This window comes from Salmo salar, chromosome ssa14 (assembly GCF_905237065.1).
Source record: "Salmo salar chromosome ssa14, Ssal_v3.1, whole genome shotgun sequence".
NCBI classification, from domain to species: Eukaryota; Metazoa; Chordata; class Actinopteri; order Salmoniformes; family Salmonidae; genus Salmo; species Salmo salar.
In genome coordinates this window covers 41626563-41643700 of record NC_059455.1, presented here as the reverse complement: position 1 = coordinate 41643700, position 17138 = coordinate 41626563, and the positions used below count along the sequence as shown (strand labels likewise).

General features: G+C 42.0%; 2 protein-coding genes across 12 annotated transcripts in view; both read left to right on the top strand.

Annotated features, from left to right (window-relative positions):
* LOC106569640 (muscleblind-like protein 1) overlaps positions 1 to 4725 on the top strand; it is a 116364-nt gene extending 111639 nt beyond the window's left edge. For all 11 annotated transcript variants that reach the window (XM_045694382.1, XM_045694383.1, XM_045694387.1 and 8 more), the window contains one exon: positions 600 to 4725. The gene's annotated coding sequence lies outside the window, so the exon portion shown is untranslated. The remainder of the gene's footprint in view (positions 1 to 599) is intronic.
* Positions 4726 to 8011: 3286 nt separating this feature from the next.
* LOC106569642 (ras-related protein Rap-2b) lies at positions 8012 to 10303 on the top strand. Its single transcript, XM_014141199.2, has 2 exons — positions 8012 to 8883; positions 9276 to 10303. The coding sequence occupies exon 1, from the start codon at positions 8314 to 8316 to the stop codon at positions 8860 to 8862; it is 549 nt and encodes a 182-aa protein (XP_013996674.1). The 5' UTR covers positions 8012 to 8313; the 3' UTR covers positions 8863 to 8883; positions 9276 to 10303.
* Positions 10304 to 17138: the final 6835 nt, after the last annotated feature.

Here is a 17138-nt window from a genome sequence, read left to right as displayed (position 1 = left end):
TTATTGTTATGTGGTTGCTTTATATAAAAGTGCCATGTATGCAAAATGTGTATGTAAAATGTATATGTGAAATATATGTATATGTAGCAGAGAAGCTAAAAAAAAAAATAGATATAAAAAAATAGATAGTTATCCTCTGAAAAAATGACAAATAAAAAAATTTGGTATTTCTATTTTTTATTTTTAATACATTTGCACAAATTGTAAAAACCAGTTTTTGCTTTGTCATTGTTGGGTATTGTGTGTAGATTAATGATAATTTTTTATTGATTTAATCTATTTTAGAATAAGTCTGTGACATAACAAAAACACGGAAAAGGGGAAGGTGTCTTAATATTTTCCGAATGCAGCTTTGGGATTTAAATGAATGATATATACCCATTGAGATATGTCTATGAATTTGAGAGTGGTTACATTTCTCCAGCCTCATCCCTCAGATTTTTTACAAAACAGTAGTGGGGTCTCCGCTTTGTTATTGTTTGAACTGCAGATTGCAGCTTTAAGCAACCTTTCAGAGAACAACAATAAGATCTTGGAAGGCTAGCTTAATTTGAAAATAATGTATTTTTTTATGTAATTCCTCGCCTCTTGTTTTACAGATCAAATGAATGGTTGATGGCACCGTCCAAGCCTAAAGAGTTCAGCCTTTATGTAAATAGTGTTCAGAATGTCAAGCAATGGACTGGAGGACCATGGGTCATCATCTCTCAGTCACTCTGGAATGCTGTTCTTGTTACGCATGCAAACATCGGTGTGCTCGGTCGATGCCATGCCATGACACACACACACACACACACACACACACACACACACACACACCACCTCCTCGTCCTCCAAGTCACCGTCCAGCTGAGAAGAGGAGTGTCTGTCTGTCTGTCTGTCTGTCTGTCCATCTCTGCTGACAGACAGACGCTGAATACATTAACAGTACACCTGTGTGTTCAAACACAAAACCATGGCACTCAAATTATATATATATTTTTTGCACACACATAAGGTTGAGACTGAGGTGTTGTTGCATCTAACCTACATAATACAGTGTTGGTACGTTGGTAGACCAAGACAGAATTTTTTATTAGCTTTGTTCTGTTTTTAAATTAATCGACTTAAAACATTTGCAAACGTGCCCCTTAAATTTGAATTTAAATCGGAAAGGCACAATACATTTTAAAAGGAATATTTAGGCGAAACGTCAGAGCATGTACAGTTTTCTGTTTTTAATAAGGCTTCTAGTTAAACTAGATACTAAAATGAGGGTCAGAGACATATGAATGTTCTGGGTAAGAAACACACCTGTGTACCTTTGAAAGCACAGCTTTAAGCACCATAGAGGCCATACATCCCAAGCCAGAGTGTTATTTCAGCAGTGTTATTCTGTTTACCTAAGATATGTGTTTTGTATGGCTCGAGTTTTGATTTTTACATCATTTCTTCATTGTCTATTTAAATAATAAGGCCCGAGGGGGTGTGGTATATGGCCAACATACCACAGCTAAGGGCTGTTATTACGCACGACGCAACGCGGAGTGCCTGGATACAGACCTTAGCCGTGGTATATTGGCCATATACCACAATCCCCCGAGGTGCCTTATTGCTATTATAAACTGGTTACCAACGTAATTAGAGCAGTAAAAATAAATGTTTTGTCAAACCCGTGGTATATGGTCAGATATACCATGGCTGTCAGCCAATCAGCATTCAGGGCTCGAACCACCCAGTTTATAATTAAGCAATAAGGCCCGAGGGTGTGTGGTATATGGCCAATATACCACTGCTAAGGGCTGTTCTTATGCATGACTTATCACAGAGTGCCTGGATACAGCCCTTAGCTGTGGTATATTGGCCATATACCACAACCCCCCCAGGTGCCTTATTGATGTTATAATCTGGTTATCAATGTAATTAGAGCAGTAAAAATAAATGTTTTCTCATACCCGTGGTATACAGTCTAATATACCACGGCTGTCAACCAATCAGTATTCAGGGCTCGAACCACCCAGTTTATAATAGTATTTTTTTTAACATTGTACCATTTGCTTTGTTGTTGGGGTCGTTTCCAGCCTTTTAAGTCGTCAGTCTCCTACATCTAAAAACAGAGGTGCCTTTTCTCTTTTTATCGATCTGTTTTTGTTTCGCCTTTCTTTTTGTGCTTTATTGTTGTGTTTATCAGACGGGCTGAGCTATGGCTCAAATAGGAGCTCATGGTGACTGGGGAGTTGAAAGTCCGTAGACTCTAAAGCCTGTTGAAGTGATGTGGGATCTACCCACTCTCCATCAGGTGTTAATTCCTTGTTCTCAGCCTTAAAGGTGGAGGGATTCTAAAACTGTGTCTGCAAACCATGTGTTGTTAAAGTAAGAAAGTCAGACTTAAATTAGGTCATAAGAAGATTTGGCACTTGGTTGAGTGTTTTTGTGCTTCCCCTACCCCATTACTCCTCTATAGGCTAATTTAACTTTAATTGAGGTAATACAGCAAATCATTGATTTGATATTAATCAAAAATAAAGAAAATCTTTCCCTTTTTGACCTGATTTCATCCGATTCTGGATACTAAAGCACAGTTGTGCTCATGCACGAGGTGTTACTGAAGTATATGGCCAAATTCAGGAAGGTTGAACACAGAATTGGGGGAGCAGAGAATTAATTTCAGAACCCTTGTTTTCACATGCCGTTATGTTGTGTGATTTCCTTTGTTGTTTTTTCTGTTTTGGCTGAGGTGTAAAATCTCTTTACTGATTGTAATGTACTTAATACCTATTCAATTGTATCTATTGAAGCCTTAGATTACTGGACTGGGTCCCAACCCAATCACATGTACTTTCAATCACCATACAGGCAATGAACACCAATGATATTTTATAGTCCGTACACATACCGCATGTGTTTTTGATTTTTTTTGATTTTTTTCTCAAGTAACAATTTACTCTCTTAAATTTCATTGAACTCATGTGTTATGTATTACTTAAGGATTTGAATATATTTGAATATTTAGTTTGTAGATTTTTGCCTTATTATATTCTACTTGACAATATTGTTATATAGCCGTTGTAGATTGAGGTGGTATTACATCCATAACTTTTTTAAACCATATTCATGATTAATAATAATGTGTGGAGTCAGATAAAGTATTCAAATCATTCATGTAGCTGGATGTCTCTTTAGATTGAAGAGGTTCATTATCAATTAATTTTGTTGATCAAAGACCTTTTGATATTGATACAAGGAATGACATTGATTTGATCAGTTGGTTGGTTGCCGAGGCATCAACTCTGGCCGAAAACGAATGTTTCAACAAGCTCCTTTTTTCTTTGAGGTCTTGTTTGAAAATATATTGTGTCGAAATGTAGATTGTCCATGTTTAGGGAAGAAGAAACAAGTTATTTTCTACTTTATCCATTTAAAAAAATATATTGTTTTAATATTTCTTAAGATTGCCCTGAATATCAGGCCAAAATGAACAGTGAGATTGATGGGTCTCTGGAGTTGGGTAAATAGTGAGATGAGAGGTGAAGTAGTAGACTTTGCTGAATCGGGAAGGTCTGTAATGCTGCAGATGAACGATCTTTAAACTAAGGGACGAAGGTTGACTTTTTGCACTTCTGTATATAGTCAATGAACAGAGAAAAAACATGTATCATATTGAGATATTATTTTGAATAAAAAATTCTATAATTATAAGGAATTTTGTTAGGTTAATTTAAAACATCTAAACTGAAAGACCAGCTAAACAAATTTGCTTGCAAAAAGAAAAGAAAATCGCACCAGTTTCTCAGCCAATGCACTCAGAAAAAGCTATGTGTTTTTTGGCTTCTTTTGTCAGTGGCTTGTAGTTTGCCAGGAAATTCTCAAGGGGAGCTTGCACCCCATGTTCACTCCCACTCCCCTTGTAGTTTTTTTTAAACATAAAACAAATATCCTATATTGTCTATATTTCAAATGTTGGACCAGGCCCTTCATACCTGGACCTATGGTACAATGACTACAATAAATGATATTAGAAACCATATTATATTTTAGTTTGATTTGACTGCATGTAAAAAGAACACAAATGTAAACAATCTATATAGGTAGATAAGGAAAATTCATTTTTTATTTACTAAATAACATCGACATTTGGGGAAATGAGACTGCAGACAAGTCATCAATCACTTGTGATATAACATTTTACCAAGAAACTCCATGAGATCTCAAGAATAAAATTTAATGTTAACGCCAAACCACCCAAGAAATATTGTCTTATCACAGTAATATTACTCAAGTCAACATGGACTCACAGGACAGATACAGCTAATGCTACCAGATAACTGTGCACTCAGCAGGTGAAGGCTCACCACCATACTAAATGAATAGGTAAATACTCTTTCAAATGAATGTAACCGTCTTCAGTCAAGGTCAACTTATTTCTGACTCGAGGTCGCTGTATAAGTGCTATTGAACCAAAGCGTCACTTTCTCCAAACCAACCAGTGCTGCTTGGACAGATTTCACTGTCTCTCGGCTTATTAAACCAAGGTCTCTCTTCCCTGCTGGGGGCACACAGGCTTGACTGCTTATTATGTGTAAGTGATCACTTACATTTTTTTGCTTATAGTTGCTACAGAATAATGTACTACTCTGTCTTCAGATTTGTTTTATGCACAATCTATTGTTGCCATAAATGACTCTTGCTGTTATGAATTATTAAAAAAATGAATAAAACTAAAAACTGATTTGCTCACGCAACTGATCTATGGTCTCCATGTTTGTCTGTTAACTTTAGTCTGTGAAACATTACTTTAAAGAGCATCCACAACACATCAGAACATGTTCCTAAAAATAACGAGGCACTCTGACATCACATGAAAACAGACGGTTGGGTTCTGCTTCAAACTTTAGTCTCATTGCCATCTAGTGGACAAATAATTGTCTCCACCCAAATAAAACCAGTGAAACACCCATTTATCAAATAAAATAAAATAAAATGTTATTGGTCACATACACGTGATTAGCAGATGTTAATGCGAGTGTAGTGAAATGCTTGTGCTTCTAGTTCCGACCGTGCAATAATATCTAACAAGTATTCTGCAATGGGATGTCTACTCAGCTAATCAAAAGTCTTGTAGATTAGTTGAGTCTTCTGTGCTCATGCTGTGCTGGAGCAAAAACATGCATACCTTGTGGCTGCTAAGTTGTGTATCATGGTTGGTGACTAGCACTGCGTTATGTTATCATACTGTACTGTCTGGTTCATCATGAGAATGTGACACGACGACAACAAAGAAGCACAAATGATGATCTCAACAACAGTTATGAATTAAGGGTTCCCGAGTGCACTGCATCTAAGTGCTAGAGGTGTCACTTACAGACCCTGGTTCAATTCCAGGCTGAATCACAACTAGTTGTGATTGGGAGTCCCATAGGGCAGCGCACAATTGGCCCAGCATCATCCGGGTTAGGCTGTCATTGTAAATAACAATTTGTACTTAACTGACTTGCCTGGTTAAATATTTTTTTTTATTGATTTCAAATCCTGCTGAAATGCACTCAAGAGTGTGTGGAAGACTTATGTAGAGCTTACATTGGGCAGGAACCAGCTTTGACTGACAATTAAACCTCCAACTAGGTGAGAAATCTGTCAATGTGCCCTTGAGCAAAGTACTTAACCCTAATTAATCCAGTAAATTGTTCTGGATCAGAGTGTCTGCTAAATGATTAAAATGCAATAGCTAAACATTAAAGTGGCACTCCAGTCTTCTTTTCACCTCATTTAACACCTGATTTACTTAACAAAAGGCACATCTCAATAGGTGGTCCAGGTATGTCATGACATTGCACAAGTGGAGGAGGGGCAGGGCTTTCTTGTTTTGTTCTCTATTGCTCTGATGGATTCCCATCAGACCAACTCATTGAATGCACTACTTTTTAAAGTTTGTAGACATGTCTAAATAAACATTTGTGTGTACTTTACTGTATTTTTTTCTTGGGATATTACTTTTCAATAGTAAAACTTCAAAACAGTGGGAAAATGTTAGGACTGTTCACTATTTTGAAGTGAAATACTTGAAAGAACTATGACCCAAGGCAGTTAGCCTACTTCGAGTGTATGTAGAGCCTACTCTCATACCAGAGAGACAAATAGGACACAGATTCCGTCTCGAACCAGGGGATGGTGATGTCACTATCAGTGTGTTCCCTGGGGCATTGGTAACCTGTCTCTCTGGATTCTACACAGATGACTTACACTTCCTGTGTCAGAGAGCTTCAATGATGACAAGAGACTCACCTTTCGGGGGAACATGATCGTTTTCTGTTCCATTGCTTCCTTGTTTATTTTTTATTTTATTGCACCTTTATTTAACCAGGTAGGCCAGTTGAGAACAAGTTCTCATTAAAACTGCGACCTGGCCAAGATAAAGCAAAGCAGTGTGACACAAACAACAACAGAGTTACACATGGGATAAACAAGTGTACAGTCTATAACACAATAGAAAACAAAGTCTATATACAGTATGTGCAAATGGCGTGAGGTGATAAGGCAGTAAATAGGTCATAGTAGCGAAGTAATTACAGTTTAGCAAATTAACACTGGAGTGATAGATGTGCAGATCATGATGTGCAAGTAGAAATACTGGAGTGCAAAAGAGCAAAAAGTAAATAAAAACAATATGGGGATGAGGTAGGTAGATTGGATGGGCTGTGAACAGCTGCAGCGATCAGTTAGCTGCTCAGATAGCTGATGTTTAAAGTTAGTGAGAGAGATATAACACTTACATTTTACATTTTAGTCATTTAGCAGCCACTCTTATCCAGAGCGACTTACAGTAGTGAATGCATACATTTCATTTCATGCATTTTTTTTTTGTACTGGCCCCCCGTGGGAATCAAACCCACAACCCTGGCGTTGCACACACCATGCTGGCGTTGCAAACACCATGCTCTACCAACTGAGCCACAGGGAAGACTCTATAAGGCTCCAACTTCAGCGATTTTTGCAATTCGTTCCAGTCATTGGCAGCAGAGAACTGGAAAGAAAGGCGGCCAAAGGGGCTGCTGGCTTTGGGAATGACCAGTGAGATGATACCTGCTGGAGCGTGTGCTACGGGTGGGTGTTGTTATCATGACCAGTGAGCTGAGATAAGGCGGAGCTTTACCTAGCAAAGACTTATAGATGACCTGGAGCCAGTGGGTCTGTAGAAAGAGTATAGCCATAGTTTATGGTGATGTTTGTTAAAAGTAACTGATGCCTTCAGAAAATGGCATATTTCATTCAGTCATATATTTCATAAAGAATATGTCTATAATAAACATACTGTAGGCTCCAACCTACAGTACCTGTCAAAAATTTGGACACACCCACTCATTCAAGGGTTTTTCTTTATTTTTACAATTTTTTACATTGTAGAATAATAGTGAAGACATCAAAACTATGAAATAACACATATGGAATCATGTAGTGAACAAAAAAGTGTTAAACACATCAAAATATATTTTATATTTGAGATTCTTCAAAGTAGCCAAAGTAGCCTTGATGACAGCTTTGCACAATCTTGGCATTCTCTCAACCAGCTTCATCATGTTCCCAAAAACCATTCAAATCGATTTTTCCCCTGTCGTAGCCCCCAGAGCTCCCAATTTTTTGGAATGCACTGAAGTCGGAAGTCTGATATTTCCAAGTTCCTTATTGTTTTGAATGCGGCAACACTTGTCTTAAAAGCACCAAGACACAAGTTTGTCACCCCCTTTCAATGGGCAACATTCAGTTGAATATTAATATCCTTTGCTTTACTGTAATATTACTAAAGCTAGGCCTATAAATGATTATCCTCCTGATATCAGCCTCATCATATAAGATAAGTATTGGGGGGACATGCCCTGGACAACACACTTCAAGGCGTCTTGTAACAGTAATTTGTTACAAGAGCACGGGTCACCTGACTGACACCAGAGTGAGTGACTAATATTTGTATTGAGTAACGTTTTGGGGTGACTGCCCCTTTAAGAAAACGGAAGTAAGCCTTGGCTCGTGACGTTAGTTGCCTTGCGCCGAGAAACAGTGGGCAGGAAACGGCAGGCAAAGAAAGACTTGTTCACGGGTTCCAACACCATGGCACAGTACAAATAACCGAATATGTGCTCCACGTTATATTACTAATGTTCGGGAACGGCCACAGTCTTCGGCTTCTTACCAAGACTTTTGGAGACGTTCCTCGAAAGCTTTTCCGTGGAGAGATTTGACAACTCCCACCCGTGAAAGGTGTCTGCGGTCTAAAAACATCGGGGCGGACCGCGGGTGGGAAGAGGATTCGTAGAGAAGGGCTGTCTGCTTTCTGGAGCCATGAGGGAGTATAAAGTGGTCGTGTTGGGCTCGGGCGGCGTGGGTAAATCAGCATTGACGGTCCAGTTTGTGACGGGATCCTTCATTGAGAAATACGACCCCACAATAGAGGATTTCTACCGAAAGGAGATCGAGGTGGACTCGTCGCCCTCTGTTCTGGAGATACTGGACACGGCCGGGACCGAACAGTTCGCCTCCATGCGAGACCTGTACATCAAAAACGGGCAGGGATTTATTTTGGTCTACAGTCTGGTCAACCAGCAGAGCTTCCAAGACATCAAGGCATTGAGGGATCAAATCATCCGAGTGAAAAGATACGAACGAGTGCCAATGGTATTGGTTGGAAACAAGGTGGACTTGGAAGGCGAGAGGGAGGTCTCTTCCGGGGAAGGCAAGGCGCTGGCTCAGGAGTGGAATTGCCCGTTTATGGAAACTTCAGCAAAAAATAAAGGCTTGGTCGACGAACTGTTCGCAGAAATCGTGAGACAGATGAACTATTCTTCTTTACCCAGCGGTGGAGATCGCTGTTGTTCTTGTGTGCTTCTCTAAGAAAACATGTTTCGTGCAGCTGTGAGTGTTTTTATCTATGTGAAAACCATCAAACAAGCCCTATTTTGATAACTTGTTGATAACAAAATGATACGGTCTCTTGTTTTGTTGATTAAGCAGCCGTCAATATAGAAAGCTACCTACTGTTGTATTATTGCACACACCATCGAGGATGACAACATTCGATATTGAAATAGCCTAAAAAGTGTTTACATGACAAAGTACTTGAATGTTTAAGTTTTTAGTTCAATATCAAACAGCTTTGTATTTGACACTTCTCTGGAAACGTGCCTCGATGGGAGTCTTATTGTGAAACCTAAGAGAGACACTTTGTTGTTGCTTTGTTTTGCTATGAAAATGTTATGTGGGGTTTGATTACTGTTGAGTTGTACTTTTTCACGTCTTCTGGGCAGGTCATTCAGGCCTGGAGAGATGGATTGGAGGACTCATCCCTTTCTGTGGATTCTGCTGGGCTCAAGGAACATTTGCCTCCCCCCCAAAAATTGGAAACTCCCTGCAAAAGCTCTTTTTCTTTTTTTTTGGTACAGTGTCAAATAAACCCCATATGCCAGTCAGTAAACCTGCACTGTTCACTGGAATTAGCCTAAACCTGAGCATCCTGTTCAAATAAGACTAAACATAACAAATAGCTTAAACATCAAGCTGTGGTACGTTACCTGTAGAAAAAAGCCTACTCAAGACATGGGGCGTATTCATTACGCAGATTCTGTTGCAAAATGTTTCTTAAACGGAAGCAAACGGGGTGTGACCTATCTGAATTTGTCCAATAGAAACTTGTTTTTTTCGATTTGCTTACGTTTGGTTCTTAAACGGTTTCCATAATGAATACGCCCCTGGAGTGTGGTGGTTTGAATTGTGTTTTTTCTTGGGGACTGGTGATGACGTTGGATTGAATACAAGACTTGCACTTCCCTTTCCAGTGTCACTCTTTGATTTGCACAAACAAGGACCTTACAGATGTTACTGACATGACATGGCGAATACACATGACTGGACCCCATGTCAAGTGCCTTCCTAAGAATTACACTTGTCTCCATGTGCCAACCCAGGAGCCCTCTAATCACAACAGTACTTTACAGTTTCAGTTGGGCTCATAGTGTTACTTTTTGGATTTTCAGAGAGGAAGTTGAGGTGTAGACCTAGACCAACTAACAGTTATTTTATGGCAAAGTTTGGCCTATTTTTTTTATTTATTTTATCGCCCCCCCGGTACTAATTCACTGAGAATATGAACCCAAGCAGATTTATGCTGTGGGCTTCAGAGAAAAGAAAGCCATGTTTGTGTTTTTAATTTTCCATTTTTATGATTACATTCTGAAATGTGAAATCCTGATTCAATTGTAATTTTGACCTCAAGTCTATTACTACCCACCTGTCTGGTTTGGAGGACTTTTGAATACAAAAGGCATTTTCTGCAACATTTTGGTGTGTGCTCTTCATTCTGTTGGTGTGATTGCGTGGGTGTGTGCTCTTCATTCTGTTGGCGTGGGTGTGTGCTCTATACTTGAATGTGTAGTCGTTGGCTTAATGCTATAGGTCCCGTGTAGCTCAGTTGGTACACCATGGTGCTTGCAACGCCAGGGTTGTGGGTTTGATTTCCACGAGGGCCCAGTATGAAAAAATAGTATTAAAATGTATGCACTCTTTACTATAAGTTGCTCTGGATAAATGACTAAAATGTGCAGGCCTAGTACATCTATAGGCCTGACTGTTGCATCATATGTCAGGCCCAGGCCTGGCTCCTATTGGACCTCTGGTTTTTCAGGCCCTCTACAAACATCAACCAGAAACCCTATCTCAAACATGTTGCTCTCTTTAAATCACCCTGACACATGCGTTCCTGTTTGCTTTGTCAATGGTTGAACATAAACACAACTTTTCTGCGATGTAGTCGAGCAACACTGAAGGGCACCAGTTTAGAAGGGTTTTTTGGTCCCTCCAGCTGTTACAGTAGAGGGCATGCTGGGTACACTGGGTGTAGTTGACGAGTGGTGCTTCCTGTCACATGGTTTCTGGATATAGGCAGTCAGAAGGGGACAGAGGGGGCTTTCTGTGTCTCCAGCCAAGCCCAATCAGCAGACAGACGGATGTTTGGAACCATGTGTGAGAGAGAGATGGAGTGGCATGAGTACTGGGAAACAACCAGCAGACGGTGAAAATCAGATGTCATGGGGTGTTTGAATGAAGCAGAGAGAGGGTGACATTAGATGTGTTGGGGTGTTTGAATGAAGCAGAGAGAGGGTGGAGTTAGATGTGCTGGGGTGTTTGAATGAAGCAGAGAGAGGGTGGAATTAGATGTGCTGGGGTGTTTGAATGAAGCAGAGAGAGGGTGGAGTTAGATGTGTTGGGGTGTTTGAATGAAGCAGAGAGGGTGGCATTAGATGTGTTGGGGTGTTTGAATGAAGCAGAGAGGGGTGACATTAGATGTGTTGGGGTGTTTGAATGAAGCAGAGAGTGGGTGGAGTTAGATGTGTTGGGGTGTTTGAATGAGGCAGAGAGAGGGTAAAAATAGATGTGTTGGGGTGTTTGAATGAAGCAGAGAGAGGGTGAAATTAGATGTGTTGGGGTGTTTGAATGAAGCAGAGAGAGGGTGGAATTAGATGTGTTGGGGTGTTTGAATGAAGCTGAGAGAGGTTGACATTAGATGTGTTGGGGTGTTTGAATGAAGCAGAGAGAGGGTGACATTAGATGTGTTGGGGTGTTTGAATGAAGCAGAGAGAGGGTGGAATTAGATGTGTTGGGGTGTTTGAATGAGGCAGAGAGAGGGTGGAATTAGATGTGTTGGGGTGTTTGAATGAAGCAGAGAGAGGGTGACATTAGATGTGTTGGGGTGTTTGAATGAAGCAGAGAGAGGGTGGAGTTAGATGTGTTGGGGTGTTTGAATGAAACAGAGAGAGGGTGAAATTAGATGTGTTGGGGTGTTTGAATGAGGCAGAGAGAGGGTAAAATTAGATGTGTTGGGGTGTTTGAATGAAGCAGAGAGAGGGTGACATTAGATGTGTTGGGGTGTTTGAATGAAGCAGAGAGAGGGTGACATTAGATGTGTTGGGGTGTTTGAATGAAGCAGAGAGAGGGTGAAATAAGATGTGCTGGGGTGTTTGAATGAGGCAGAGAGAGGGTAAAAATAGATGTGTTGGGGTGTTTGAATGAAGCAGAGAGAGGGTGAAATTAGATGTGTTGGGGTGTTTGAATGAAGCAGAGAGAGGGTGACATTAGATGTGTTGGGGTGTTTGAATGAAGCAGAGAGAGGGTGAAATTAGATGTGTTGGGGTGTTTGAATGAAGCAGAGAGAGGGTGGAATTAGATGTGTTGGGGTGTTTGAATGAAGCTGAGAGAGGTTGACATTAGATGTGTTGGGGTGTTTGAATGAAGCAGAGAGAGGGTGAAATTAGATGTGTTGGGGTGTTTGAATGAAGCAGAGAGAGGGTGGAGTTAGATGTGTTGGGGTGTTTGAATGAAACAGAGAGAGGTTGAAATTAGATGTGTTGGGGTGTTTGAATGAAGCAGAGAGAGGGTAAAATTAGATGTGTTGGGGTGTTTGAATGAAGCAGAGAGAGGGTGACATTAGATGTGTTGGGGTGTTTGAATGAAGCAGAGAGAGGGTGACATTAGATGTGTTGGGGTGTTTGAATGAAGCAGAGAGAGGGTGAAATTAGATGTGTTGGGGTGTTTGAATGAAGCAGAGAGAGGGTGACATTAGATGTGTTGGGGTGTTTGAATGAAGCAGAGAGAGGTTGACATTAGATGTGTTGGGGTGTTTGAATGAAGCAGAGAGAGGGTGACATTAGATGTGTTGGGGTGTTTGAATGAAGCAGAGAGAGGGTGAAATAAGATGTGCTGGGGTGTTTGAATGAGGCAGAGAGAGGGTAAAAATAGATGTGTTGGGGTGTTTGAATGAAGCAGAGAGAGGGTGACATTAGATGTGTTGGGGTGTTTGAATGAAGCAGAGAGAGGGTGAAATTAGATGTGTTGGGGTGTTTGAATGAAGCAGAGAGAGGGTGACATTAAATGTGTTGGGGTGTTTGAATTAAGCAGCAGACAGGGAAAAAAATGTGTTGGGGTGTTGTGTTTGAAAAAGCAGAGAAAAACCGCTTCTCTTGGAAGGGCCGAGCCCGAGTCTGTTTGGGGCTTGTATGTATGTCCATAAAGTGACCAGTCAAAGCTTTATAATGGGAAGGCATTCCATACATCATGGTAGATGTGGCGGGGGAAGGGAGAGGAAGTAAAGTTCGCTGTGGTGGAATGGAGGAGGAAGAAGAGAGGAGGGAGAGAGGGCGGGAGAGAGTGAGAGAGAGGGAGGGAGAGAGAGGGAGAGAGGGAGGGAGAGAGGGCGAGGGAGAGAGGGTGAGAGAGGGAGGGAGAGAGGGCGAGAGAGGGAGAGGGCGAGAGAGAGCGAATGAGAGAGGTGTGAGGGCAGGAAAGAACAGATCCCAATATCTATTCTTTACAAGACTGTTCCACTAGGTGGCAGGTAGCCTAGTGGTTAGAGCATTAGACTAGTAACCGAAGGGTTACAAGATCAACTCCCGAGCTGACAAGGTAAAAAATCTGTCGTTCTGCCCCTGAACAAGGCAGTTAACCCACTGTTCCTAGGCCGTCATTGAAAGTAGGAATTTGTTCTTAACTGGCTTGCCTAGTAAAATAAAAATAGGTTGAACAGCAGCTAACATGGTTTACCTCCCTTCTGCCTTGAGGGTTCTAGTCATCATCACAGAGGTTCTGCTTCCTTGGTGAACTCAGTGACCCTTGACAGTCAGACTAACGCACTGTGACGTGCCCTACGTCTACCAATGCAACCTTAATCCTCTCTGTTCACAAGGCTTGCTTTTTCAGAGAAATCCCACAAAGATAAGGCTCCAGTTTTAAAATGGAGGATGTTTGAGGCTGTCCTAGTCATTCACTTAAAGGACCAATCAGCAGTTGAGACTACAACAAAGTGGACACCCCAACTCTGTTTTGGTAAAAAGCTGAGGGATGGGATAGGAGAAATTTTGCTAAAACTCTCAATTTCATAGAAAGAGCTTTGGATGCAAGGACTGACCATCCCAAATTATCGTTATAACCATATTTTGAGGATGTAGTGTGTTTGTTTAAAACAAGCTTATATTTTGGGTTCTGACGAAGTGTGACAGTTGAACTAAGCTTCTTCCAGAATCAATGGGTATAAATCATTGATTTATTAGTAAAAAAAAAATGGATCCTGCCCATTGATTCTGGAAGAAGCTTAGATTAGCCCTTTTAATGGGGTAGGATACGTAATACAATTTTCTTTAGAATCAATCAGAAACCTTTCTTACCATTCCCGAATTAAATGGATATGTCGTCCAAATAAACCAAAGGCAGTATGAGTGTACCGTCACCTACGCATGTTATGATTAGATTGTAAGAAACTTCTGGTAATACCTCAGAATATGGAGCTCATTGATAGTTATAAAGCTTTCTGTTTCTGATACTTTGTCCAGTGAGTGCAGAATCCATGCGTGAGATCTGTGTGTGACACCATGACATCATGATTTATGCTAAACGTTTGAAGAATGCAGTGAAATGTGCGGCTCAAATTAATATTCACCACTGAGAATCTCTATGGAAACCAGGTCTGGTTTACTATACAATAGTCGGACCTTGGGGATCCCTGAGGAGGGAGGGAGGGAGGGAGACACAGACAGACACAGACAGACAGGCAGACTGGCAGACAGACAGCCAGACAGACAGGCAGACAGGAAGACAGAGGCAGACAGACAGACAGACACAGACAGGCAGACAGACAGAGGCAGACAGACAGACACAGACTGAGACAGACAGATACATTTTAGAGAAATAGTTACTGTATGCAGAGTAAGAGTTTTCGAAATGGTTTAGTTGTTGCTGTTAACAGATGTACGATCAGCTGGATTAACCCATTGAAACAGTGATTAAACCCATTGAAACAGTGATACTATGTTTAACTATGTGGGAAAACTGGTTTGGCCGTGTAGCTCTTACTGTGTCTATGCGGACAGTACATTCATGCATCCTTGTATGTTTTTGTGCATTTGCAAGCCATGCCTAAACGGGTTACTGTGACGTGGTGTTGTATAGGTAAGGTGGGATCCTAGAAGGGTGAAATACAATGGTGGTTTGCTTATTGACAGGTACACTGTAATAATCAGTTCCTACTGCTCACACACACTGTAATACTTAGCCTGGCCAGGTGGAGAGGCCATTAGGCCAAAAATCTCTCAGGTACACAGCCTGACCCATAAGGTGATCTCACCTAAGGTTGGAGATGCTTTAGCCATGGGGTAACCATGGTAACCTTTTGTCCTTCATCCTTTAGCCTGCGCCGTGTACATTAGGGCAAAATACAACGGAAAATGTTTTAAAACGTTTTGCAATGGGAAATGAACCGGAGGTTTCCTTATTGGACAGGACCAGGTAGTCCCTGGCCCTGCATCATATTGTCTTAGTGTGCTGGTGTGTCGCAACAGTTCCTCTTTGACGAAGTTGTCACAGTCTCACTTCTGCATCGAAGGGAATCAATCAGTGCCACAGTGTGACCCGTGAGATATAGAGCTATATCTATTATTTTTCACTTACCCTCAAAGTCAATGTGAAGTAGGGATATTTTGAAAGTTGAAGTCAACCCTTACAGATAGACGTTGTCTCTACACAGTGTGTTGAATCCATAGTGATAGCTCACGCTGTTTTGGAAGATGGAACATGTTGAAATGACTATTCAAAACAAAACAAAGGAAGGAAGGGGGGGTGATGTCCTTGTTGGCTTGCGGGACATCAGATGTCTCACTGACCCCTGACCCTTTGTAATCTCATTTGGGGCCGAGAGGCCAGCCGATCGTATGACACTAACCTCGTTGCCACGGTTATTTATCTCAGTATGTAGTCCTACTGTTCAGTCAGCCAGGCCTGTGAGTGAGAGAGCATTCAGTAGAAAGATCCTGATATTTTTCCACCGAGGACATCCACACTGTCATTGGCTCTATTAATGTAGTAGTTAAGTGGCCCTCAAACCCTCCCTCAGCCCCTCCCCCATCCCAAATAAAACCCCTCCCTCAGCCCCTCCCCCATCCCAAATACAACCCCCGACTCCTCCCTCAGCCCCTCCTCTATCCCAAATACAATCCCTCCCTCAGCCCCTCCCCCATCCCAAATACAACCCCCAACCCCTCCCTCAGCCTCTCCCCCATCCCAAATAAAACCCCTCCCTCAGCCCCTCCCCCATCCCAAATACAACCCCCGCCCCCTCCCTCAGCCCCTCCTCTATCCCAAATACAACCCCCAACCCCTCCCTCAGCCCCTCCCCCATTCCAAATAAAACCCCTCCCTCAGCCCCTCCCCATCCCAAATACAACCCCCAACCCCTCCCTCAGCCCCTCCCCCATCCTAATACAACCCCCAACCCCTCCCTCAGCCCCTCCCCATCCTAATACAACCCCCAACCCCTCCCTCAGCCCCTCCCCCATCCTAATACAACCCCTCCCTCAGCCCCTCCCCCATCCTAATACAACCCCTCCCTCAGCCCCTCCCCCCATCCTAATACAACCCCCAACCCCTCCCTCAGCCCCTCCCCCATCCTAATACAACCCCCAACCCCTCCCTCAGCCCCCCCATCCCAAATACAACACCAACCCCTCCCTCAGCTTCCCCCCCATCCCCAAGTACCCCACCTGTTGCTTCCCAGATACACCAGAGTTATTAAGCATCTAAACCATATGGACACAGAGATTATAACCCCCCCCAATAAACACACACATACATGCATGCAGGAGGAGGCTGGTGGGAGGAGCTATAGGTGGAAGGGCTCATTGTAATGGCTGGAATGGAATTAATGGAACTGAGTCAAACATATCAAATGTATGGAAACCATGTTTGACTCGCTCCATATATTCCATTCCAGACATTACAAAGAGCCTGTCCTCCTTCAGCTCCTCTTACACACACACACACACACACACACACACACACACACACACACAAATACTACCCCATCCCTAGCCTCAGGGACCCCTTCCTCCCTCCCTTTCCCCCTCAGTACCCTCTGTCAGGGTTGTGGGGTGAGGGCAGTAGGACAGTATTGAGATTCAGCGCCCATGTTGTCACCACTACACTAAACTGACTTCTACCATACAGCGTTAATGGACACGAGACACATTCTTCTCAGTGTTCTCGGTATGAAAATTATTCTGTATCTTTGTAGAATAACCACAATGAAGGAGAATAGAATAATCATGAATACATTTATAGATGCAGAAAACTCC

Bases quoted from the DNA above. Each gene is read 5' to 3' on its own strand.
- LOC106569642 (XM_014141199.2), top strand. From the start codon at position 8,314: ATGAGGGAGTATAAAGTGGTCGTGTTGGGCTCGGGCGGCGTGGGTAAA.